The 27,850-nt window shown below is 35.9% G+C and overlaps 1 protein-coding gene across 15 annotated transcripts in view; it reads right to left on the reverse strand.

Annotated features, from left to right (window-relative positions):
* Positions 1–27,850, reverse strand: part of MYCBP2 (MYC binding protein 2) — a 266,407-nt gene that overhangs the window by 101,591 nt on the left and 136,966 nt on the right. For all 15 annotated transcript variants that reach the window (XM_067016840.1, XM_067016846.1, XM_067016845.1 and 12 more), the window contains 11 exons: positions 25,991–26,182; positions 23,662–23,868; positions 22,662–22,793; positions 20,855–21,033; positions 18,105–18,247; positions 16,550–16,650; positions 15,640–15,858; positions 9,864–10,089; positions 8,788–8,906; positions 8,061–8,148; positions 5,667–5,716 (listed from right to left, as the gene is read on the reverse strand). In XM_067016840.1, the coding sequence (XP_066872941.1) occupies positions 5,667–5,716; positions 8,061–8,148; positions 8,788–8,906; positions 9,864–10,089; positions 15,640–15,858; positions 16,550–16,650; positions 18,105–18,247; positions 20,855–21,033; positions 22,662–22,793; positions 23,662–23,868; positions 25,991–26,182 (1,656 nt within the window). The remainder of the gene's footprint in view (positions 1–5,666; positions 5,717–8,060; positions 8,149–8,787; positions 8,907–9,863; positions 10,090–15,639; positions 15,859–16,549; positions 16,651–18,104; positions 18,248–20,854; positions 21,034–22,661; positions 22,794–23,661; positions 23,869–25,990; positions 26,183–27,850) is intronic.

The following is a 27,850-nucleotide window of genomic DNA, read 5'->3' on the forward strand; positions in this document are numbered from 1 at the left end:
ATGTTGATTCTTCCAATCCAAGAACATGGTATATCTCTCCATCTGTTTGTGTCACCTTTGATTTCTTTCATCAGTATCTTGTAGTTTTCTGAGTACAGGTCTTTTACTTCCTTAGGTATATTTATTCCTAGGTATTTAATTCTTTTTATTGCAATGGTGAATGAGATTGTTTCCTTAATTTCCCTTTCTGATCTTTAGTTCTTCGTGTATAGGAATGCAAGAGATTTCTGTGCATTAATTTTGTATCCTGGAACTTTACCAAATGCATTGATTAGCTCTAATAGTTTTCTGGTGGCATCTTTAGGATTTTCTAGGTACAGTATCATGTCATCTGCAAACAGTGACAGTTTTACTTCTTTTTTTCCAGTTTTTATTCCTTTTATTTATTTTTCTTCTCTGATTGCCATGGCTAGGACTTCCAAAACTATGTTGAATAATAGTGGCGAGAGTGGACATCCTTGTCTTGTTCCTGATCTTAGAGGAAATGCTTTCAGTTTTTCACCATTGAGAATGATGGTTGCTGTAGGTTTGTCGTATATGGCCTTTATTATGTTGAGGTAGGTTCCCTCTATGCCCACTTTCTGGAGAGTTTTTATCATAAATGGGTGTTGAATTTTGTCAAAAGATTTTTCTGCATCTACTGAGATGATTATATGGTTTTTATCCTTCAATTTGTGACTATGGTGTATCACATTGATTGATTTGCATATATTGAAGAATCCTTGCATCGCTGGGATAAATCCCACTTGATCATGGTGTATGATCCTTTTAATGTGTTGTTGGATTCTATCTGCTAGTAGTTTGTTGAGGTTTTTTGCATCTGTATTCATCAGTGATACTGGTCTGTAATTTTCTTTTTTTGAAGTATCTTTGTCTGATTTTGCTATCAAGGTGATGGTAGAATGAGTTTGGGAGTACTCCTTCCTCTGCAATTTTTTGGAAGACTTTGAGAAGAATGGCTGTTAGCTCTTCTCTAAATGTTTGATGGAATTCACCTGTGAAGCCACCTGGTCCTGGACTTTTGTTGGTAGTAAGATTTTTAATCCCAGTTTCAATTTCATTACTTGTGATTGGTCTGTTCATATTTTCTATTTCTTCCTGGTTCATTCTTGGAAGTTCATACTTTTCTAAGAAATTAATTGTCCATTTCTACCAGGCTGTCCATTTTATTGGCATAGAGTTGCCTGTAGTAGTCTCTTATGATGCTTTGTATTTCTGTGGTATCTGTTGTGACTTCTCCTTTTTCACTTCTAATTTTATTGATTTGAGTACTCTCCCTCTTTTTCTTGATGAGTCTGGCTAAAGGTTTATCAATTTTGTTTACCTCCTCAAAGAACCAGCTTTTAGTTTTATTGATCTTTGCTATTGTTTTCTTTGTTTCTATTTCATTTATTTCTGCTCTGATCGTTATGATTTCTTTCCTTCTACTAACTTTGGGTTTTGTTTGCTCTTCTTTCTCTAGTTCCTTTAGGTATAAGGTTAGGTTATTTATATGAGATTTTTCTTGTTTCTTGAGGTAGGACTGTATTGCTATAAAATTCCCTCTTAGAACTGCTTTTGCTGCATCCCATAGGTTTTGGATCATCATGTTTTCGTTGTCATTTGTCTCTATGTAGTTTTTTATTTCCTCTTTGATTTCTTCAGTGATTTCTTGGTTATTTAGTAATGTACTGTTTAGCCTCCATGTGTTTGTGTTTTTTACGTTTTCTTCTCTTTAACTGATTTCTAATCTCATAGTGTTGTGGTCGGAAAAGATGGTTGATAGGATTTCAGTTTTCTTAAATTGACCAAGGCTTGATTTGTGACCTAAGATGTGATCTGTCCTGGAGAATGTTGTGTGCCCTTGAGAAGAAAGTGTAATCTGCTGTTTTTGGATGGAATTTCCTGTAGATATCAATTAAATCTACCTGGTTTATTGGGTCATTTAAAGCTTGAGTTTTATTAACTTTCTGTCTGGATGATCTGTCCGTTGGTGTAAATGTGCTGTTAGAGTCCCACTATTACTGTGTTACTGTCAATTTCCTGTTTTACAGCTGTTAGCATTTGCCTTACGTACTGAGGTGCTCCTATGTTGGGTGCATATGTATTTATAATGGTTATATCTTCTTCTTGGATTGATCCCTCGATCATTATGTAGTGTCCTTCCTTGTCTCTTGTAACATTCTTTATTTTAAAGTCTATTTTATCTGATATGAGTATTGCTCCTCCAGTTTTCTTTTGATTTCCATTTGCATGGAATATCTTTTTCCATCCCTTCACTTTCAGTCTGTATGTGTTGCTAGGTCTGAGGAGGGTCTCTTATAGACAGCATATACATGGGTCTTGTTTTTGTATCCATTCAGTGAGCCTGTGTCTTTTGTTTAGAGCATTTAATCCACTCACATTTAAGGTAATTATTGATATGTATGTTCCTATGACCATTTTCTTAATTGTTTTGGGTTTGTTTTTGTAGGTCCTTTTCTTCTCTTGTGTTTCCCACTTAGAGAAGTTCCTGTAGCATTTGTTGTAGAGCTGGTTTGGTGGTGCTGAATTCTCTTAGCTTTTGCTCGTCTGTAAAGCTTTTGATTTCTCTACCGAATCTGAATGAGATCCTTGCTGGACAGAGTAATCTTGGTTGTGGGTTCTTCCCTTTCATCACTTTAAATATATCGTGTCACTCCCTTCTGTCTTGTAGAGTTTCTGCTGAGAAATCAGCTGTTAACCTTATGGGTTAACCTTATGGGAGTTCCCTTGTATGTTATTTGTTGTTTTTCCCTTGTTGCTTTTAATAATTTTTCTTTGTCTTTAATATTTGTCAGTTTGATTACTGAGTGTCTCGGCATGCTCCTCCTTGGGTTTATCCTACCTGGGACTCTCTGTGCTTCCTGGACTTGGGTGGCTATTTTCTTTCCCATGTTAGGGAAGTTTTCAACTATAATCTCTTCAAATATTTTCTCAGGTCCTTTCTCTCTCTCTTCTCCTTCTGGGACCCCTATAATGCAAATGCTGGTGCATTTAATGTTGTCCCAGAGGTGTCTTAGGCTGTCTTCATTTCTTTTTATTCTTTATTCTTTATTCTGTGCCGTGAAAGTGAATTCCACCATTCTGTCTTCCAGGTCACTTATCTGTTCTTCTGACTCAGTTATTCTGCTAGTGTATGTGCAGCCACAGTCAGTTATTCTTCTAGTGTATTTTTCATTTCAGTTATTGTATTGTTCATCTCTGTTTGTTTGTTCTTTAATTCTTCTGAGTCTTTGTTAAACATTTCTTGCATCTTTTCGATCTTTGCCTCCATTCTTTTTCCGAGGTTCTGGATCATCTTCACTATCATTATTCTGAATTCTTTTTCTGGAAGGTTTTCTATCTCCACTTCATTTAGTTGTTTTTCTGGGGTTTCATCTTGTTCCTTCATCTGGTACATAGCCCTCTGCCTTTACATTTTGTCTATCTTTCTGTGAATGTGGTTTTCATTCCACAGGCTCAGGACTGTAGTTCTTCTTGATTCTGCTGTCTGCCCTCTGGTGGATAAGGCTATCTGACATTTGTATATTTTAAAATATAAAACTTTAATTACATGAACTTTTTTGTATTTGCATCTAGTTTTAGATAGGCCTTTTGGGGGAAATAATTTTCTTCTCATGCCCCAGTGCTCCTTTAGCCTATAAAGTAGAAAACTTTCAGAAGGGAAAAACTTGGGATAATATTTCCAGTGTCTTTCTTCCCACAAAAAAAGAAGTGATTTATGAGAGATCTGCATGCTAGATGCAATGGTGCATCTCCTCCCACTCTAGCTTTCTACATGTGCCACATCCCTCTTTGTCAGGGCCAGGGCTCCCTTTTGAAGACAGCTGTAAAGGTCTCCCTCTTTTTGTGTCTCCATTACTGGTAGCTATCCTGGGTACGTTGTGTCTGTTCTCTTGGGCAGGTGTGTACTGAGGTCTTGACTTGGGCAAAAAGTAGATGGAAGTCTGACTGTGCGGCTGCACATACACTGCATTAGCCTGTGTAAGCCTTATTAAAGTTAAGAAAAAAAGGCAGATAAAACTGAAATTTTAGTTCTCACCTATATGAGAAGCAAGTCTTATATTTTGGAAAGACTTGCTTTAAGGGCTAAAACTCTAGAAAAATTTTAATGACCATATAATAAATTTCAAAACAATATTTTTCATAGAGAAGGATTATATTTCCTTTTCTATCAATTTCTACCACAAGTAACTTCTGCATTCTATAAGCCATGCAATTTCAAAGCCGTAATTTTTAATGTCAAATAGACTTGAGGTCAAATCCTGACTCTGGACAAGTTATTGCTGTGTGCTCTTGAGCTAACAAGTTACCGACCATTCCTGAATCAGTGAAATGTACAAACTGGTGATCAAATGATATCTCTTCTGTGGTTATTATAAATTTTACATTAAATAACACATTTAAATGCCCACCATCTGCCTAACAAGCAGTAGGCGTTAGACCATCACAGTGACGACCTTACATGCCAAAATGGTGGGTAATTTGGGAAATCACTTTTCTCTGTACAGTGGTACGATAAAGACCTCTTTATATCTGGCCTAAATGACATTCTATAAGCCATAATAATCCCTGTAATGATAATATGAGCTACTTGATGATGTTCCTTAGCTAGAATGTTATCTGACACATAGTATGCTTATTAAATATTGTTTAAGTTTTATTTTTGTATCTTAAGATACAGAGATTTACCTTTTTTAAAAGAAAAAAACACAAAAGCTGGTGGGTTTTCAAGACACAGATGTTTCTTAACATTATTGAGGACACCATGGCTCCCTATGATTAGAGCACAGTGATCAAGATCATGGACTTTGTCACCAAACTGCCAGAGGTCAAATTCTAGCCCAGCTGCTTACTAGCTGTGTGATTCTGGGCCAGTTACTTAAGTTCTTTGTGCCTCAGTTCCCTTATCTATAAATAAGAGTCTCTAATTCATAGGGTTGCTGTGAGGACTAAATGAGTTAAAAATATGAAAAGTGTTTGGAATAGTAAGTGATAAAGTTAAGATCAAATAAATGTTTGTTTTTATTATTACTGCTGTGATCAATTCATTTCAGAAAATAAATAAAATGTAAACCACTAACTCTAAGTATTAATATTAGAAGATCTGGATATTAGACGTTCTCTCCCAGTTAGCTGAATTCTTAGACAAATCACAAAACGTCTATGAACTGAAGCTATTGTAATTTTAAGATACAAGAGAAAATACTGACCTCAAAGTGTAATTGCAGAAATAGACAGATAATGTCAAAGACATGGTAAACTATAATGTCCTCTACAGATGTTATTTAAATTACCATTACTAACAGCTTTTTTCCTCTTTTTCTAACTGGTCAATAAAACTTCTTTCAAGATCCAATTTAAATGTCCACCGCTGGGCAAAGCCTTCCCCTGGACCCTTGGCATTTGGTAGCTCTTCTTCCTCCAGCAGGGCTTTCGTCTCACTCCAGAGTTAACACCCACCACACAGTACAACAAGGGCTCATGTGGTGGGTCTTTCCCGTCAAGGGGAGAAATTACGAGTTATTTATCTCTATAACTGCCAATTATGGAATGAAATACTTCATGAATGAGTGCTATGTTCAAGAAAAATAAGGTTGATCTGAGTGAAAATTCTGCTTAAAATTAATGTACAAAGTTTACCCTTACAATTATCAGGACAATACCTGTAATGCAGCCTCTTCAAGAATTTCAAGGTCTTCCTCTAATTCATTACCTGTTGTGTAAATGAAAAGGTTTACTAAAATATATTCATCCTTAGTTTATCTTTTTAGTCTTTTGCATTCATGACATCTTTCCCACAAATTTGATATTCCAAATTGAAGAGAACTATTATCGTTCTGAATAAATCTCAGTGGTTTAAATTTTCAAATGCTATTTTTAAGCTGTAATTCTCAAGACAATACTCAAAAAGCAACCATCAAGTGATTTTCAAAAGATATATACGATATTTATGTACACAAATGTGTATTTTTGACTTTAGCGTATTTACTTTTTGACCAAAAAAAAAAAAAGAAAAATGAGGGAACTAAATTTTCAGAATCCGAGCCTTTCTAGTTTGGTTATATTGTAGAAGAGCTTTACCTTTACTAAACAACAGTTACTTAAAGGAAAATGTAAGATAGTGACTGTATTCTCTAGCCATTTTCTACTTTACTGAGTGATGTAGAATATATTTTATTTATTGAATTTTCTTTGATAGTTTAATTAATTCATAAAATATTACTACGAAAGTAATACATATTCAAAGGGAAATATTCAAAGTATGCAGAAGTGTAGAATGAAAAATTCTGCTACCACTCCCTTCCAAAGATAAAGTGTCAACAGTTTCTTACGTATTATTCTAGAAATTTTGTGTGCAAATAATGTGTATGTACATATGTGTCAACATACACACATGTGGGTACATACACATATATTTACATACTTACAATATAATGTTCACAAAAATGGGACCCTCTTCTGCAGCTTGTTATTCTTAACTAATATAACTTGGACATCTTCCTTGGCCAGGACACAACGAAGTCTACTTCTTTGTTGCTGCTTTTTAACAGGCTGCATACATTCCTACTGTATGGACTTAACCATTGCTTATTGAACCAGTTCCCAACTGACAGGCATTTTGGTTGCTTCTAGGTTTTATAATCACAAATACTGCTATATTAATCTATCTTACAACATACCTTTTTTTGAGCATTTGTGCAAGTATGCATAAAAAATTGCTACATCAAAAGCTACATGCATGTAAAATTTGAATAGCTGTTGACAGATCTCCTTCAAAGAGGCTGTGCCATTTTCCCTCATATGAATAGAACACAGATGTCTCACTGTCTCATTTCCTCATCATGTGTCAACATGAAGCAGGAACAAGGGAACAGAGAAGGGTGGAAGGGAGCAGGAAGAGGAAAAGGATTAGATAAGGAAGAAAGGAGTAAAGAAAGAGAAGGGAGGAAAGAAAGAATAAAGTGGTAAGGGTAGCCCCAGAGGGAGGAGATACAGATGGACTTTTGGAGGTGAGAACTGGGGAAATACAATAATAAATAATAATGCCTTTTATTCCCAACTACTGTAAAAATAAAATGTTTGACCACGGATAAACATCATGGAATTAGTAAATATTTTAAGCCTTATTTTCATCTTTACAATTCTGATAATAAATCAACTCATGTATCACACAATTCTGTATCCTAGAAATAGGTACTCTTTGGCCATTGCCTCATTTCTCTGTTGTGCATCACATGAAAACTCTTCTAAAGAGCCATCTACGTTCAACCTGACTCCCCCTCCTGACTTTCCATTCTCTCACCCCACTCTAAAAGTCCTTATACTTCTCTCATTTTACTGATATATATATATATATATATATATATATTTCTTCTTGAGTATATAAATAGCCAACAAGTTTAACCCAATGACAAATTTTAATTGATTTCTAATTTTCATCAAAAAACCCCACCAATACCCACTCTCCTGAGGTTTTACAACTACCTCATTGGCTGCTGCTTCAGTCTTTTCTGCAGCTCTTCCTCCTGTTCCATCGGTCTTTGAAATTTTGACAAGTCCCAGCTTTGACCCTTGGCTATTTTCTCTTTCTCATTTGCGTTCTCTTCCTAGCTCATCTTTCATATGGTTCTTTCATACGGTCTTTAAATGCCAACTACGTCCAAATGACATTTCTATTGACTTGTCCCCTGAGCTCCAGACAATAAGCATCCAATCGCCTATTTGATATGTCCACTAGGATTTCTGAGCGATATCTCAAGCTTTTGGTTTAATACTCTATTTCCAGTGCTTAACCCAGGGCCTGGCACATGGGATGTATGTACATAAGAAAGTGCTTGTATGCATATATGTGTGTGAATAAAAAAACTAGAGAGATACTCTTCAGTCTCCATTTAAAAAACCCAAACAACCAGTGTATTAAGCAGTTGCTCATGAATGTATGTGACTACTGAGTTCATTTTGCTCATCTATTTTCAGAATGTTCCGTGATGAACATATTCTATTCTTAAAATTTTTTTTAAATCATAAACAAATACCTAGTACTTGACCACACTTACCAATAGGAAGTGCTAGATCCTTTTTCATCAAAGCTGCTGCACAAACCCCACCAAGATTGGCTAGTTCTTTTTCCAACTGAATGACTCCCTAGAGAATTGCAAAAACAAAATCAGATGCTTTAAAAAATGTTTGGAAGATGAAATTTTTGAAAGATGATGTGGATTATCAAAAAAATGTGACTTGCATTCAAGTGTAATATTTGAAACTAAAAGGAAGCATATGTTAGGAGCTAATGGTTAATTAAGAGTGTAAGAGACTTAATATTATGTCTCATGCTGGTTGTAAGTTTCAGACCTACAGGTTCATTGTCCAAAGAATTTTTCATTCATTACTTTGAAGGAACATGATCAGTCTTTCACCTTGACTTTTTTTTTATTGTACGATTTGAAACCTTTAGAAGAGATACTAAGTTAGTCCCATGGTGAAATTAGGTTCTATAATTTACTTAGAAAGGTATAGCTACCAGAGCAGGTTTGGAACAGGCACAACTATACTAAGTCTTTACAGGCTGGGTCATGTTGCACAGACTCCATTCTCTTCACATATTAAAAGTAGCAAAGCCAGACCACTGCACAAAATTAAACTACAGAATATTTTAAATTACACACTCTAGCTTAAAATAAATTTCAGACTTCTTGAATACAGAGAGCAAACACAATTTAAGTCAACAGCAGCCCTTAGAAACACAATCTTCCTTAACAGAATGAGAAGATAATTCATTCTCACCTCATCAGGTCCAGGGCTAAACTCATATCCAATTGCAAAACATTTGAAACCATAGAAAGAAGCTTTGTCATCTTTCACATAATCTGATGCAGTCTCCAGTGAAAAAAGGGCCTCATTTCCTAAGAAAAAAGCTAACATTGAGTTCAAAATCTGAAACAACTTTATCAAAATTTCCTTACTTTTATCTGTCTCAAGATAGGTAGCAATACAAATCAGGTACTAAAAAAACTGAGTCTTTTTTGGGGTCCCTATATCTACTTGAACAAAGCTGTGCTTAAAAACAACAGTAGAAACAATAGAACCATGCCAGCTGTTATTTTTCTTTATGATCTAATTCTCCTTAATCACATGTCCTAAGTTAAGTTACACAAGTGATCATTGTCAATTATCCATCAATTACTAAGGTGACCTAGGATAGCCTCTTCTGTTTCAGAGTAAGCAATCCTCTCTAGGCTAAAATCTGGCTTTGTCTGATTTCTTCACGAACAAACAAGGCAGGTCAGACTAGAAGAAAGAAGTTTCTAAATTCAATTTGGCTATTAGTTTGAGAGATCACAAGAGTAGTTATGGTTAACTGGTTAAAAAAAACACAACAGACTGTAATAGCAAAAGTGCCTCCACCCACCCGGCCACATACACCCTCAAGCTTGAAAACAATAACTTCACATAACTCAGTGGGTTCGGTGGTTCACCAGTTCTCTTGAAAGGAAGAAGTCCTTGGTAACTTCTCAAAATTTAGCACTTACTGGGAAAATAAAATACCTTATCCACTTTTTCTATAGTTTGGCCCCAACTATACAGACAGCCACTCCTCAGTATTAACTCTCTGCTTTTGTCAAGCTAATTTCTTCTCACAAGATCCTCAAAACATTCTCTTTCTTAAAACTTGGTCATGTTATGCCCCATGCCCAGAGAGTCTTCTTTACTACCCAACTACAATCCAGATACAGAGTAGGTCTTGAAGAAATTCTTCTAAAAATTAAATAAACATTTTCAATGATGTATCCTTACTAAACATAATTATCATAAATGCATATATTTTATCATATAAAACAAAAAAGAAAAAAATAACTTACCTGGCAACACTAAAACCATGGTAGGCCACCCAGAGGATCCTGAAAATTTCTTTAATTCAATCCAGGAATTAAGATTTTCATGAACAGATGTCAATTTCGGTCCATATCCTGAATTCTGAACAGTTCTGACAGGAATCAACAAGCGGAGAACATCTTCTGACTGTGCAGTACCACACTGAGGGTCAAACTCGATTGTCATCCACCGTACACACTCTGGGAATGTCACCTGAGGTCAACAGGCAAGAAGTCACTTGCATAAGATGAATCAGACTTTAGCATCCAGTTTAGAAACAGGACATCATACTTTAAAGATGATGCCTTCAACATACCATAAAATAAATTTTAAGTAAGGAATTAAGTGATCAGAAATCAAGGTATTAATGGTCAGTATCAACTGTCTCGACTCCTCACTTGAAATATCTATTGCTTTCTATCTAATATTTGCATTAATGTTCTTAAGAACACACTGATATCATTAGAAAAACAATTACAAAGCTGCTTAACTTCCATAAACATTCAGCTATCTGACTCCTGTGGAAGAGTTTATATATTTTCCACTCCAGTCAGCAGGCATTTAAGGAATGTAAATTGGTAACTGATAATATAATTTGATAGATAAAATATAAAGATACATTGATGGAAATTAATAAATTATTAACATGTAAGGTTTTACTCAATTTTAGGTTATCTTCCATTCATAGTATCCATTACAAATGTTTCTTTTCATTAACAAAAAAAGTTGTAACTTCATATATTACAAGAATAAATATAAACACACACACACTTATACACTTGATAAAAGCCTAGATTTTTATATTTTCCTAACCTGAAATTTTACTGTATATATGAGATTATGATGGCACATAATTATATATATTTTTAAGGACACTTTTTTTTTTTTTTTTGCAGTACACGGGCCTCTCACTGTTGTGGCCTGTCCCGTTGCGAAGCACAGGCTCTGGACGTGCAGGCTCAGCGGCCATGGCTCACGGGCCCAGCCGCTCATGGCTCACGGGCCCAGCCGCTCCACGGCATGTGGGATCTTCCTGGACCGGGGCACGAACCCGTGTCCCCTGCATCGGCAGGCGGACTCTCAACCACTGCACCACCAGGGAAGCCCTTAAGGCCACTTTTAAGCTTCTGTCACCATTATGGTAGAAGGAATGCTGTAATGGTAGTCAAATTACAGTTAAGTAGGACCATGTCAAGTAGTAAACTATGAACTGGTTGTAGGACATGATATAAACCTTAAGAAATTTCCTAAATATCATATTAATCTAAAAAAAATTACCTCATACGATGGCAAATATTTTTAGTAGAGGATTTTTTACAATCTCTATTTAAATAAAAAGCTCAACTTTGTTCATAATAACATAAACATAAATTAAAACTAAACTGAGACACCGTTTTCCCACCATTCCTTCCACTATATTGGCAAAAGGCCCAAAATTTAACCACATAGTCTTTTGGGGAGGCTGTGAGAAAACAAGCACTCTCATACATTGTTGGTGGGACACAAAAAGACATAACTTCTGTGACTTCCCTGGTGGCGCAGTGTGTGGGACTCCACACTCCCAGGGCAGGGGGCCCAGGGTTCGATCCCTGGTCGGGGAGCTGGATCCCGCATGCATGCTGCAACTAGGAGTTTGCATGCCACAACTAAGGAGACTGCCTGCTGCAACTAGGACCCCGAGGAACCAAATAAATAAATAAAATACTTTTTAAAAAATGACATAACTTCTACGGAAGGGAACTGTCAACATCTAGCAAAGCTACATATGCATTCACCCACTGAATCAGCAATCCCAGATCTACCGAGCACAAGGCTCCTCATTCCATATTTGTTTAACCCACAGCCATCCCACTTCTAGGAGTTTACTTTGAAGACATGCTTCTAACAATACGGAAACAAACAAACAAAAAACTCCAAACACAGGCACAAAGTCATTCACTGCAAAAAAATGAAAACACCCCAGATGCTCACACACATAAGACTGGCTGAATAAGCTATGATAGGTCTTTACAGTGGAGAACTATGAGGCTGTAGAAAAGGAATGAGGATGATCTCTTTAAATGGATATGGAGAGATTTCTATACACAGTGTTAAATTTAAAAAGCAAAGTACAAAGTAGCATACATAGTGTGCTACCTTTTTAAAATAAAGACAGAAAATAATACTACAACTAAATCAGTCTATCTATCGTTCTGATTTTTTCCAAAAAAGAACGCAGGAAGGATACACCAGGATACTTACTGGAGTAAGTGAGAAGCAGAGAAGGAAAAGGACTTATAATTCTGAGTATGTTATTTTGTATAATTTTATTTCTGGAGCCATATTAACATTTCACATATTTTAAAAGTAAAATTAAATCAACTAGGATAGGAAAAAGACTCATAAAAATTAAGTTCAAATAAACAAATAAGCCTAACTTTATATTAAACTGGTCATATACCCACTTACGCATATACATAAAATGAACTACCCCAAGCAACTTCTGAATAAAGTACTTTGGTTATCCTAATGTCAGTGGGATTAACAAAAGACAAAATTTTTGCAAAGAAACTGTTAATTTTATACAGTATTCAATATTTTTATTATTCACAGTGGCATACGTAAATGAAAAGGGTATAAAGAAAAGACCTCAATGGTGTTGACTAGAACTAAGAAGAAGTGCTCAAAATCTGATGAAAACACAGAAAAAAGACACAGAATCCAGCTTGAACAGATTTTCCCTGGCCAAATCAATTAAAATTTGAGCATCAAACTGAATGACAGCAAAGGATTATAACACTGAGCAAAAAAGAGAAACTTTGAGTCCATATTGATATAAACACATAAAATAAATAAATAAATAAATTTTTAAAGGGGGAAGGGATGGGAAAATTCTCCTTTACAACAGAACACCAGCTGGGAGGAGTAACAGAATTAGAAAGCCACCGTCTTTATAGTAATGAATGATTTGGGTAAGAATAACCAATGGATACTAAAAATTTGTTGAAAGACAGTTATTTTTTACACAGTCTCTAACCCATAGATATCTACCCACAGACATTTTCAAAGGGAAAAAAAAATGCTCTTTTGGTGGAGCTATCACCTTAATCAAGTGACTAAGTACTTCCTGATGGGATGCGCTGAGGAGAACAGGACATCACTTATGTGGTGTTGCCACCCGAAATGCACAACGTGAATCTAATCATTAAAAAACAATTACATCCAAATAAAAAGGATATTTTTACAAAACCACTGATTGTGTTCTTCAAAAATGCAAATGTCATAAAAGACGAAGGAAGGCTGAGGAACTACGGCAGATTAAAAGAGATCAAAGAGGCCTGAGAACTAAATGCAATGTTTGAACCCGACAGGATCCCGGTCTGGGTTTAAAAAGATTCTGTTAACACCATTGTTGGGGAAAAAGGCAAAGTGTTTAGCTTATAACATGATATACTACTACTCTTTATTGTGGTAATAACCCTGTTTCAATGTTAAATTTCCTAAATTTGATTGGGACATTAGGGTTATACAGAAAACTTCACTGTTCTTAGGAACAAGGTGAGGGGTCATGATGTTTGCAACCTGCTCTTAAATGGTCTGACAATAATAAATATAGATAAATAGAACAATCATGGCAAAATGTTAACTAACAAAGCCAAGTGAAGGGCATATTGGGGGTGTTCAATGCACAAATCTTATTACTTTTTTACATGGGTTTGAAATTCTTCAAAATAAAAAGTTGAAAAACATGAGGAATGAACACACACACACATCTGCATTTGTATTTGTGTGTCTATGCTTACATTAAAAGAAATAATGGAAGGCTAAACTACAAAATTATAATAACATGAAATGTTACCTGAGAAGAAGACATGACAGGGAAGAAGGGAACAGAATGAGCGGACAGAGATAAAAGCTAGATTTCTTTGAATACACTTTATTTTACAGATTTGACTTAAAACTATGTAATTGAACTATTATCAAACAAAACTTAAAAAGCAATTCCTAAAAATCTAGAATAAAATAAAATAAATGGTGCCAAATGTACATCCAGTTAGCAGCATAATCACAGAGAGAGGGCTTATTCCAATTTACTTTAAAACACAGTAGTTGACCATACCCACTTACTTTGAAAACATGGTCATTTCTCTGTACTTCCTAATTGGGAATATGCCCAAAAGACAAAACACACACACACACACACACACACACACACACACACACACACACACACACACACAAAGAGTGAATGAATAATTAAGTGATTTTCTAATTCTAATATTACCAGTGCCATTGAGAACAGGAACTTTCGGTTTACGAGAAAGGCGATTCAGGTGTAACATCCTGTGGTCCTTATTTTGAATGAGTATCATCAGTACAAACCCATGAGGTATTTTATCTTTAAAAAAATACGTATACACATAGATGTGCCTGTTCATAAATACACACACATACATAAATATATATACAAATAATATATGCCTGTGTATATAAATACATGTGGGTTTATGTGTGAGTGTATGTACTAGTTCTATACACTAAAAATATCTAGAAACAATGACAACCCAGGAGAAATGAGCATTCCCAGTGCCATATTTTGGCTTTTAAAGACTTATTACCATTTAAAGGAATCACAGCACTTTGAAAAAACGGTGGGCTTCAGATTTGAGGCAGGAAATGTGTAAGCTCTTATAACGTCTTATACCAGAGCCTGTAACATCTTATAACATCTTATACCAGAGAGTGAGGATGTTATGAATGACTACAAGGGGTGTGTCTAAAGGACTCCGGAGTCAAGCTGAAGAGGATCCTATCAAAAAAACACACAATCCAGTTTCTTAAATAAAATTCAAGGAAACAAAAAAGAGAGAGATGGAGGGGGATCAACAGATTAAAAGAGACTTAAGAGACATAACCAATCACAATGTATGAATCTTATTTGGATTCTAATTCCAACAGCTTAAAATGTGCACATTTGATAACCTAAAGAATTATTCATTTTTTTAAGTATGGTAATAACATGGTTATTTTTTACAGGTCCTTACTTTTTGAGATACATAATGAAAAATCCATGAATGTGGAAGGGACAAAGAGGGTGGGGAATAAATGAAAGAGGTCTGACCAAGAGTTGATAACAGCTAAATCTGGGATGATGGAGAAAAGGCGTAAACTGTACTAGGCTGACCTTTCATATGTTTACCGTATTCTACAATAAAAAGCTGAATATTTTACAAGCACATAAAACTTAAACTTATAATTAATTTAAGTGGACAAATTTTCTTTCTCTCCCTTAATTTAAGTGACACAATTTAGAAAGCAAGGAATAGGATTTTGGATACTCTATAATAACAACATTATACTTATAAATATTTTATAGGTACATTTTAACATTATGTATAGTATTTTAAATCCTACACTGGGTATGTAAATTTTCAGAGCTCAGGCTGTGGTACAAATAATATCAGTTCAAAAAAAGTGGTTTTTAAATTTTAATGCTGATATCCACTATTACAATATATAATTGGCAGTTGACCATTACACATGGCCCTGTACTTACAAAAAGATATGAGGACAACTTTCCTAAACCCTATAAAACTAAACTCTTTAACAGTAAAAACTGTCTTAAACCCTGGTGTGTATTTGACAGTGTCTAACCACCTGCTGATTCTCTTTATTTACATATAGAAGTTATACTTGAACAGAGACCAAGTATCCTTTAAGATATCAGTATAGAACATCAAATCAAGTTTTAAGTTTAAACTGTCCCTAGGAATTGGTGCCCACCTTGTAGTGCATCACACATGCAGGCTTATAGGGGTGCTCGCTCTCTATGACGGCATAGTGATTAGAGGTTGTACAGGCAGAGAGGCCTTGTTCAGGCTGGTTTCCTGTGGTGCTATCTGTTGACTGATTAGGATTGAATGCAGGGGGTGCATACTTCTGATTCAGAATGGCAACTGAAGGAAGCAACTGTTGGACAAGGCCAAAGACTTCTACAGCCACCTAGTATAAAAAAAAATGATTAAATGAGATAAGTATGAAAGTTGCTTTAAAATGATTAATTACTATAATTGTTGGTTATACTTATTATTCGGAATTTCTATTTAGAGTTTCTTCTAGCTAAGTTTTCGTTCAAAGAGAAATCTGTTCTATGGAAAGAAAAAAAAAAAGACATATCTTAAATTTATCTTAGGTGTTACATATAGCCTAGTCCATATTTTTAAACCCTTCTGCCTTTTGGGGACCTGCAGTAAACTAGGTTTTACTCAAATTTAATTATGCCAAAGAATCAGTAGTTTATTATTTCTTCCATGTCTTGAATATTTTACAATTTTACAACACCCTTATCCTTTAACATTGTTATTTTTATTCAAAATGGAGATTTGGCATCGACATTGTAACTTTTAAAGATCTCAGTGAACTTGAGCTTTCCTTACATATCATATTCTAAAATATACTTCCTATTCCCAAGTTCTTCAAATGTAAAGCCAATAAGCATGGTAATCCAGTAAACAATACTAAGATCAGAGAATTAGTTATTTAACTAATAACTTCTACCATTTACATGTCTACCTGCTTGTTACCTGTAACCCAGATGCCTCAAATATTAAAGTATTTTTAAAGGAAAGATATAAAGTCTAAATAAAATTATATTTACAAAAAAGATTCAAAGTTAGAGAATTAAATCACACACCTTGGGAATAGCAGCAGCTACTGGTCCTATGTAGGCTATAATAAGGGGAAGCAGCATGGAAAACAGACTGGAAGAGCTAAGCAGTTCTGGAATGTCATCAGCTAAAAAAGGCATTAAAACTACAGTTAGAAGGTAATTTCATTGTAATGTATATATACTGTACTAAGCCTGTATTCTAGTCTCTTGAGTAAAATTATAGTTGACATTGATTGAGTACTTATAAAGGACCTGGCACTATTCTAAGGGCTTTACATACATTATCTCAATTAATCCTTACAATCAGGTACTTTTATTATCGCCCCTTTTAGAAGTGGAACCCAAGGCACACAGCGTTTAAGTATATTATCCAAAATCATACACCTGTAAATTGACAGAGCCAGAATTAGAACTTAGGGTAACAGTCATGATTTTAAACCACTAATCTTGGTGCAACACATAGCTATGTTTGTCATTAGGCAAACTACGTAATCTTTGCGTGCAGGTTACTCATCTGTAAAACAGGATAACAATACTTCCCTCACTGGATGTTGTGATGATTCAGTGAGTTAATACACGTAAAATGCTTAGAACAATGCCTGCACATATTAAGTACTCCAAAAATGTCTGCTGTTATTAGCTATATTGCCTTCTATTTTTTTTCCAAGGAAAAAGCACTTTGCTGATGGACATTCTAATTATTTCTCCACGAACATGGTGCTGGGAAGATAAGTTGAATCTATGTTATGAAGACCTTTATATTGAAGGCCAATTACTTCCAAATACTTGTTTCTAGATCTGCTGTTGCATCAGAGTAGGCTGGGCAATCGTTTCTTAGTTCAGCCTAAACCCCTAGTTTGGATGGACCAAATAGTCTTTATTTTCAGCAAGCTTCTCAGGTGATTCTGATGTGCAACTACATTTAGGAACAAATGTGATAGCTAACAGTAATTTTTGTAAGCATGACTCTGCTGCCAGTGTGGAAGATGACTAGAAAACTAGATGGGGAGTTGGGGAAAGGTGGCAGGGAGATTATTAGGATGTTATCAACCCATGAAAAAGAGGACATGTGCTTGAACCATGGCAGCTTGAACTATGGGAGAACAGACAGAGAGGAGAATACAAACTGGAGAGCTTCCAGTGGAAGAATTTAGAGAACTCAAGTGAGACAAGTGAATCTGGGGAGATGTTTGGGATTACCCAGACCTTTGGATGAATGGTGATACTACTGCTAGAAATAGAACACACAGAAAGAAAAACAGGTCTAAAGGAGAAAACACAATGTTTTTTTGACTACTAAAAGAAGCAGAGACTCAGTTTAACCAAGAGTTTTTCTCTTAATGGGCTAACTAAGAAAACTACAGTATAAAATAATTACTTCTGAACTTTCTAAAAAATTCTGCATTAGTGTATGGAGAGTATGGCTGATCCCAAATTAATGTACGTCTATGTGTAGATCTATAATGAATAAAACCCTCTGGGATTCTACAAGATGGTTCTTCTTCAGTAGCTTTGTGCGTAAGTTGGGGAATAAAGAATCTAAAATATGACTATTAAGGAAGTAAAAGAAAAGTCTTACCATCCACGGCAAGAGCTCTGTGCAAGAGGTCTTTTGCAGCTCGAACAACAGTGCTTACCACAGAGAGAGCTCTGCTACAGTTTTTATCTTCTTCATTGGCTTTACTCAGAAGCTGAGATTGTAAATCTCCATCGAATTCACTCCTATAACATGAGTAACACATGAGATCATTTCACATGGTGGGTAAAACACGATCTAACTCTAGGAATCACATCTGGATCACAGCTCATTTAAGTTAAAAAAAGTAAATATAGAGCTATATAGTTTTAAGGAGTAATAGGGCTTCAAAGAAAAATAAAGCCAGATAAGGGCACAAAGTTATTTTAAATAAGATCATGATGGAACTGCTATTTAAACAAAGGCCTGAATTGTGTTAAAAAAGATCTGAGCTGAGAGAAGAGTATTCAGGCAAAAAGAACAGTAAGATAAAGGTTCAGACGGGAACCAGGTGGGTGAGTTCCTTGAACTGGAACGAAAGCAGAAAGAGTGTGTGTGACTAGAATGAAAGGAGAAAGAGTGAAGGGTGACAGGTGGGCAAGGTAAACAGCAGTCAGATCACATGAGGTTTAAACACCACAGTAAAGACTTTATATTTTATCCTGGAATGGGAAGGGGAAGCTCTGCGGGGAATGTGAGCAAGGGCAGAACTTGATACGATTTACATTTCTCTAAGGTCACTCTGGCTGTGCGGTGGAGGACAGACTGTAGGAGAGCAGCAGTGAAAGGAGGGAGACTTGTTTGGAAGCTATTTCCCCCAAGATCCAGTTATCCAGGTAGTTACCCAGGTCGGTGTGATGGTTTGGGCTAGACTGTTAATTACGGGAGTGGTAGAAAAGGTCACATGTAGGACATTTTAAAAGGACGGCTGCCAAGACGTACTGACGTGAAGTGTGAGGGAAAGAGGGATGTCAAGAACGCCCACAAGGTGTCTGCTGTGCCTGCACCTGTGGATGGGGAGGGGCACTGTGGACCAGCACCACTAAGGCGTCTATTAACCAGTCGTGAAGAGGATGTGTGTGTGTGGTACAGTAATGGTTAAAGGTAGGTCATCTGGAGTCCAGTTTCCTGCCTACAAACCCCAGGACCGTAATTTACTATGAGTGAGACTTCAGGCAGGTTGTTGAGCCGCTCCGGGCCTCAGTTCCCTCATCTGTAAAGGAGGGAAAGGAAACTGCCCACCTCACAGGGGTTCCTGTGAGGACTGACTGAGCTAAGACAAGGAGTGCCCTCAGAGCACCGCATGGCATAAAGGAAGTGCTCAGTACACAGGAACTCTCATCATCATCTCCGTTACTGTCACTCAGATGAAGATATCAGAGGGTCCTCGATATTCATTCCAGGGCTCAGAGGAGATGGAAGCTACAGATATAAACTTGGGAGCCATCAGAGTAGCATGGTTTTAATAGTCAAGTGATTTTAATCTTTTAAAACTTAATTAATTAAAATTTAAAGCTGAAGATATTTAAACCTTGGTGGAGAATATCAAAAACACTGTATTTTGTGTAAGATATAAAGTCTGGACAGCAGATGCTTTTAAGGGGCTCTCCAGCTTTTCTAAACATATAACTCTTCTTTTGTGCCTGATATGGTTTCCAATCTACATTCTGAGAAAGCTTAATAATGTACTGTTTACTGTGGGGCTATGTCACAGAAAAGGTTTTTCATTAGGGTAAAAAGATTAGAAAGCTTTTGTATCTCAGCAGCAACATGCCACTATGTAGCTATTTAATGCCTACTATTTCTATTCTACTTTACATGGAGAAAGAAAGCAGATCATCAACATCTAGGGAAAAACATTTTGTGCCTAGGCAGTGTCCTCTTGTTGTTTATGAAGGAGACAGAGGAAGCAGTAACCTCTGAAAGCGATATGCAACTTCAGTGATTTGATGTCAAGTCAGGTTGAGGACCAATGTGGTGAATGGTACTCACTACTACCTACGATTCCAGCTAAGTTGCTAAAAGAAAAATTCAGATTCAGTGAGAAATGTATATTTAAAAGTGTTTTTTTATTTTAATTTTTTAATTTTTTATTTTTTTTTGCGTTACGCGGGCCTCTCACAGTTGTGGCCTCTCTCGTTGCGGAGCACAGGCTCCGGACACGCAGGCTCAGCGGCCATGGCTCACGGGCCCAGCCGCTCTGCGGCACGAGGGATCCTCCTGGACCGGGGCATGAACCCGCGCCCCCTGCATCGGCAGGCGGACTCGCAACCACTGCGCCACCAGGGAAGACCTAAAAGTGTTTTTTTAACTCAAAATTGTTGTAATTCTTTGTTTTCCACTGTTTACCTAAGGAATGGCTTTAGTTAAAAATATTAGAAACACATCATTATATATTCTAGGACTCCAAGGACTAGATTCACAGACACCAAAATATTTCGCAGACTGGATAACTGGTTCAAGGTAACAACAATACTTTGGTAGAGATGATTTGATCATTAACTTTTGGTATTTAAAAAAAATGAATAAATTCCATTAAAATTAGAAAATGCAGACCACAAAACTATAAAAGTGACAACAAACACATATGCCCAAGCACATACGCACAGTATATAAACATTTCAAAGATATTAAAGAAATAATGACAAAGAACATTTTAAAGTAAACACTTAATTTACATATGAAAATGAGATCTTTTAATACAAATTAGCAAGTGCAATGAAGATATGCTGTATAATTCAATTATCACTGCCCATTTAGCGTTTTGTACCTTGGTAGTAGAATAGCTCCCTGATCTATATACACACACCTACCTGTAGTAGAGGATCTGTGGAATCTGTCCTCTGGTTTGATTTGTGCCATTACTACTCAAGCTGCACGTGCTGAATGTAAATGTCACGCCATCAGGGCACTGAACTGTGGTCATTCCTCCATCTCCGTTTGCTGTGCGGCTTCCATAGTTCCTCAAGCGCACAGCATATTTAACATTTTCCTTCACGATAAAGATGTAAGGCATGTTTATATTTATTCATAATGTACAGAGGATAAATAAAACGAGCTCTAGCAGCAAACTGGGCAAATACAGTTGAGCATTGAGCATCACAGGTTTCAACTGCCTGGGTTTACTTATACGGGATTTTTTCCAACAGTAGATATTACGGTACTACCCGACCCGAGGTTGCTTGAAACCACACATGCGGAACCAGTATCGGGAGGTGTAAAAAGGGCTGACTGTAAGTTATACTTGGATTTTCCACTGTGAGGTGGGTCAGCACCCCTAATCCCCACGCTGTTCCAGGGTCAACTGTATAATGAATTTGTTATATTTATAGACAATTTGGTTAAATGAGTTTTTTTAAACGAATCAAACAGGGTGATAACTAACACTTACTGATGTTTATTATTTAACAGAAACTGTCCTGGGTACTTTCTGTAATTTACTTTAATTAAATTAATCCTTAAAATGACCTTATAAGGTAAGTGCCATTATTATCCCTATTTTACAGATGAGGACTCTCTGGCACAGAGAAGTTTAAGTAACTTGCCCAAAGTCACACAGCTAGTAAGTGATGAAACTAGGATTTAAATACGGGCAGTGGGGCTCTAGTTCCTGCCTCTAGTTCTTAATCACACTGTAAAAAATATTAGCCATAATAAAAGATTTTAAATACATGAATTAATATTTTCCTTTGATGAGTTTAACTTCTGAGACAGTTTTAAACATGGGAAATAATAATGGTGAATCCATTATATTTTTATTTTAAGAGAGACATTCAGAGACAGAAATAGACAGGCAGACAGACACGGAAAAAAAATATCCGTAAGAAAATTGTCCAAAACAAGATTCACTGTATACAGAAAATGTGAGACACAGATACTGGCGCCTAATAATCCATGACATAAACTTCATAATGATGGGTTTCTTTTCGTTTGTTTTTTGGTATCGTTTATGCTTTTGATGAAGTAACTGATGAACTTACCTCATCCAAAGTTCTGCTGTATAATAAAAATTATTATAGTTGGATTCAGAATTACTCTATTAATTATTACTTTAATGTTAAGTAAAATTTGTTTTGCTAAATAGTTATTTTCTGCAAGACAGTCAAGTTATATAAAATAATAATAACTTTAATAGTTATTTAATAAGATCTGTTAAGACCACTGGCTCTTTACATGAGTTTTGGCACAAGAGGAGAAGAAAAACAGGAACTAATATTTATTGAGTTTCTAATATATTGTGCTAGACATTGAGGCAAGTACCTTATTTCATTCCTTAGTTTAATGTGAACAACACTACAACGGAGGTATTATCCTTCCCAATGTACAAATCAGCCTCAGAGTGGGCAAATGATGACATATCCAATGTCTTAGAGCTAATATTTGGACGAGCAGGTATCTGAAGCTAGGTTTGTTTAACTCTAGAACCTATGGATACTTTCCACTATACCAGACTTGAAGAGATCTTTTGCAAAAATAGAATATAATACAGTACAGTATCAGGAATACAGTTGGTACTCTAGAAACATTTAAAGGACCACATATAGGAATATTTTCACTATTTTTAAAGTAAACTCATAATAATACATCCTATTTACAGAAGAAACATACTGTTAAAATTACCTTTAAAGGAACAACTTTGTCAAGTCTGATTTCAGCTATATCACTGGGTGAATCATCTGTTGTATAAGTTCCTTTGACTAATTCTAGAGATGTCCATCTGTGAGAATGAGTTGAATCCCCTGCATGTTCACTCTAATTAAAACAAAACAAAACCCACATGCTCTTAATTTCATTAAATGAACAATTCTGACTTATCAATGATTGTTTTTAAGAGTTTATTTCCTTGCATACAAAATTATCCATTAGCATTTATCCATACGTACTAAAGAAAACATTTTTGGTCCTCTAAAACTATTCATTTTTATCTGATTTCCTGAGGCATCTACAAATTATATCATATAAATAGGTATTTTCATTTATCTTAAAATGATTCCCCCTTCTTCATAAGGATGTTATATCTAATTATAGAGCCTAATGAAGTAAGGAAATAATTCAAATTAATTGCTCAAAAGAAGCAAAATACAGACATAATGTTATTTACCAGCAAATGATTTATATGCTACCTGTCTGTCTCATTTTAATAAAACTTTGTAAAACTCAGGCACTTTAAAAAATTTATAGTGGAAACAGCAAGATACTGCTAATTCAGTCGGCACCACTATCTTTACTAAGAATCATCCACTGGCACTCTGAAAAAATTGCTTAATCACTGATACGGGCAATAATACCAGTCTGAATATTGTTCCTGTTTTCTGAAATACTACAATAGCAAAAAAAAAAATTACTCAAGATTTATAATCAGAGGTTTAGCTATATAATTTCTAGTTTTTTCATTTAAAATCCTACCAGGAAGTGCAAAAAACATGAGGCAGGAGCGATTCAAAATGGCACAGGAGCAATCATGTAGAATCACTCCCTTTCAATTTCTCTAATGTCGTCCATCTATGACTAATCTGCTAAGCCCTCAAGGATGTGGACCACTGTACTGTACATTATAATGATGATATGTCCTGACACACAACCCACACAGCAAGAGGAACACTGTAAGAGTGGTACTCACATCATCAACCAACACCTCTAATTCATATTCATGAATTCCACCTCCTCCATAGACAGAAAAACCAACCACAACTATTCCAGGTTTGTCTACTGAAAAACAGATTGCATCTGGGGACCCATTCCCAGTGTTCCAACTTCTCCCCTGACTTGTCTTTGTGAATCGGTTAGCACTGGCTTTAACGGAGTGGAGAGAATTAAGCCCATCAACCTGTGAACAACGAAAGGAACTACATCAGTAGTCTGGACCTGAGCGTTACTAATATACCTTTAATGAAACTATCCAAAGGTTTCTAGGAAGTTCAGTAAAATAACCTACCTTTAACAAGAGGGTTTAAACCTTCCTAAAGGTACATTCCAATAAGAGATTAACAAAGAATAAAATCAGATTTTATTACTCTTCATTCACAAATCAGTATCATGTGACAGTATATTTTTTTAGTCATATTAAACTATACTTTTCACTTAATTTATGTCAGAACTATAAACTTGTAAGTTATCACAGTCATAACATATGCATGAATTATCATTCACTTTGCAAAGAGATACCAAAAATTTCCTCAATATTTTATAGACCAATAGTTTTCAAACGATGCTACACACAGAACACTAGGAATGCTGGACAGATGGATATTCAAGAAAGAGGCAGACTCAAGGTTCCCCTCTTCAGTCAGACCATCCTTCCTCTTATCTGTGAGTTTTCAAGCTAAGACGTCATTGCAGAAAATGTTCTGTGCCTTAAGTCTGAATATCGCTAATGTATATTATGATAACTTGGCAGTCAATATGTGAAAATACACACACACACACACACACACACACAAGTACAACATCATTAATTACAGACTTTGATTAGAGAGGATCAGAGCACTTATTTTGGTTCAAAACTATCTTTTTAATTATAGAGCCTGCTTCTTATCTAAGTTGGCTACAGAAGTCTGAAAGACCTACAAGAGTTAAAAATTGAAGTTTATGATTCTAGCAGGAATGACAAACTCCTCTGAGGAAAAATAAATGTGGATATCTAAGACAGGACCTTTAGAAACTCGCAAGGCTGTATATTAGGCACTTGCAATTTTGGGCATTCCTTTTCATTAGAAAAGTAAGTTCACAGGGGATTGCTACACAGCAAATTTCTGACGGGGACTGAGGCCTTAAAAACTTTCTCCTCCATGGTCTAGTACAAGAGGGAAGCATATTATAGGCTGAATGAATAAGTGAAAAGGAAAATTAAAATGTTCTGACCAGGGCTTCACCTCCTAGGCCAGGATGAGATACTAAAATCTGTTCAGGTATGTGTAATCATTTAGAAATCCTAAAGGCTAAACTCTCACTATGAATCAGTAATGAGTGTAGACTGAATGGATTAATTGAGAATAGATTCTGAAATAAATCTGTTTAAGTAAGTAAAAGCAAAGACTAGGAATTATAAAAGTAAAATAGACGTTCCTTTGCAAGAAACGAGTGACCTGGGGTCAATCAGTATATCCTGGTTATTAAACATTCATTTGAATGATATAAGATATTTCACATTATGACATGATTTTCAAAACCAATCTACCATCTACTTTTTCAGGAAAAAAACAGAAATATTCACCAAATTCAGTCAAAACATTTAGATAAATTATAAAACAGAGTGAGCAGGGCAGTGAACTGGTGAAAAATAATTACTTTACAAAAGTGTAAAGGCACTTTAAAATGTTTCAAAGTGGTTTCCTCAAACATATTAATATTTGATCCTTTTAAAACTCTGTAATAACGGCTGTACAACAATGTGGATGTACTTGATGCCACTGAACTGTACACATAAACATGATTAGAATGATAAATTTTTTGTTACCTAATTTACTACAATTAAAGAAAAACCTTTGTGATATAGGTGAGATAAAAATTATTATTCCCATTTTACACATGTGTTTGTCTAGGGTCAGTCAAGTTGGCAGAGCTAAGGTTTGAACCTCTGTACCTTTTCCACACCACATATTCATTAGTAGTCCTACTTTTATTTCTCATTACCCAGCAGTGAGAACTATTTTTGCTTTTATTGGGGCATGGTGGTGGGTTGTGCAATGGGGCAGTTGAGGGGAAAATGTATGCTTTGTATTACTGCAACATCCTGGGCAAACTGGTGAGAGAGAGGAAGCAAAGAAGGGCAGAGAAGAGGTATAAGGAAGGGAGAGAAAAAAACAAAAAACAAAACCCCCCAAACAGCCTAGCTTCAATGATTTTTCTTAACAAAAATTAGTTTCTACAAAGCCAAAATATATGAAAAAAGAAACAATGTGGAGAGTTTAAACATGTGCTCATTATCCAATACCAAAATATAACATTACTTCAGATCCCAGGGCTGATGCTGTCAGCTCACTGACAATACTGGCCAGTAATCCACAAGTGTTGGAGACCAGGTGGGAGGAGAAGAGCTCGTTTTCTCTCCTCAGGCTGTTCCTGACTGGGAGCACGACGATAACCAGCATTTTCTCCAGAACTTCACGGAAGCTTGTCATCCCTGAGATATTCTCTTCATTCTATGATACATGAAAATAAAACGTTCTAAGATATTGCGTTACTTTCCTTCCCATGAGTACTCAATTGCAAAATCTTGTCTTTCTAGATGACGCCTTTAAAATTCAGACTTGAGTCTATGTCTATGTATCTACCCAGTTGTATGTGGAGTCACTATATCTACTTTTCCCATAGAAGTTCGTTTTTTTTGTGTGTGTGTGGTACGCGGGCCTCTCACTGCTGTGGCCTCTCCCGTTGCGGAGCACAGGCTCCGGAAGCGCAGGCTCAGCGGCCATGGCTCACGGGCCCAGCCGCTCCGCGGCACGCGGGATCCTCCCGGACCGGGGCACGAACCCGAGTCCCCTGCATCGGCAGGCGGACTCTCAATCACTGCGCCACCAGGGAAGCCCTAGAAGTTCGTTTTTAAGTTATCAGTCTCTGGGCATCATAAAAGTACCACACATTTACAAGGTATTTGTGTTTTTATTAACCTAGGGTCATTTTCACCTACCTTCTTATTTAACTTTTCAGTAAGAATCATATATGACAGAAAAAAACTCTTCCTGTTTAAAAAGCTATTTCTATAGGACAAAACTCCAAACCTAGATAATTATTTCTGGTATAAATAATTTAATGATTTCTGATTTATAGACAAAGCAACTGAGAAATAGTCTATACAGATCTGTTTTCTAATAAAATTCTTTCTGTACATGCATGTAACAAAAATACAGAGTTGTTCAAGAAATACTTCAGTGCAGCTTTACAATTCCTATTGTACTTGATTTCAGAAGTGAAGATAAATTCCAACCCCTACCAATGAAAAACTTTCAAAATAAGAAATTAGAGTCCCATTAAAGACCATCGGGAAAATACTTTTTTTTCCAGAAAAAAAAGGGGAAAAGATGAATAATTTAATTGATATCCAGCATGAACACTCTTTATCTCTTTGACCATCCTCAGTATCTTTTAGCTCACTGTGAACAGAGAACAAGATGCATTCAGTTTCATCAGAGGGCCAGTCGTGACCAATGACCCTTTCAGCTGTCCTGTGGACTAGGGAATCAAACAATTTGGGATCTAGTTCCAGTTTTTTCATAGTGCCTCAACCTCATCTGTAAAATCGGGGGGACCAGTTGCTATGAGTACGTTATCAAAAAACACTTTGTTGCCCCTGAGCAAGCAAGTTCTTCCATAATACTTACATTCCATATTGCATTACAAGATATCACAGGTTGAACAGATTTCATAAAGTCATAAAAATCTCGAGGTGGAAAACGGTCTTAAATCATTCTCCCCGAGACAAACCAAATCTATAAATGAGTGTACTTTCAATCCATTAGAAAAAATTAAGTAACTTTTCAGTTAAAATCATCATGAGCGTTTTATGAATCACTCTCAACAATGTGTACAATCTCTCATATTTTCTTAATGTCCAATCTTAGGCGGAAATACAAAGTTACTTAGAGATAATCTTCAATCTTTAAGTTATTTACACTGTCTTTGAATAAAATTTCCATAACATTTAGGTCAGTATCCTATGTAATTAGTCTTCCTGGCTTTAAAATAATCAATTCTTGATTCTGTTAAAATTACAATTCTTCTATCCTTTACGTCACTTTCATTCTCCAAAAACTTTACTTTTTGGAACATCTCAGAAAATTAGCTTTGGATGAAATTTAATCCCCAAGTGT

Source organism: Kogia breviceps, chromosome 16 (genome assembly GCF_026419965.1).
Source record: "Kogia breviceps isolate mKogBre1 chromosome 16, mKogBre1 haplotype 1, whole genome shotgun sequence".
Taxonomy (NCBI): domain Eukaryota; kingdom Metazoa; phylum Chordata; class Mammalia; order Artiodactyla; family Physeteridae; genus Kogia; species Kogia breviceps.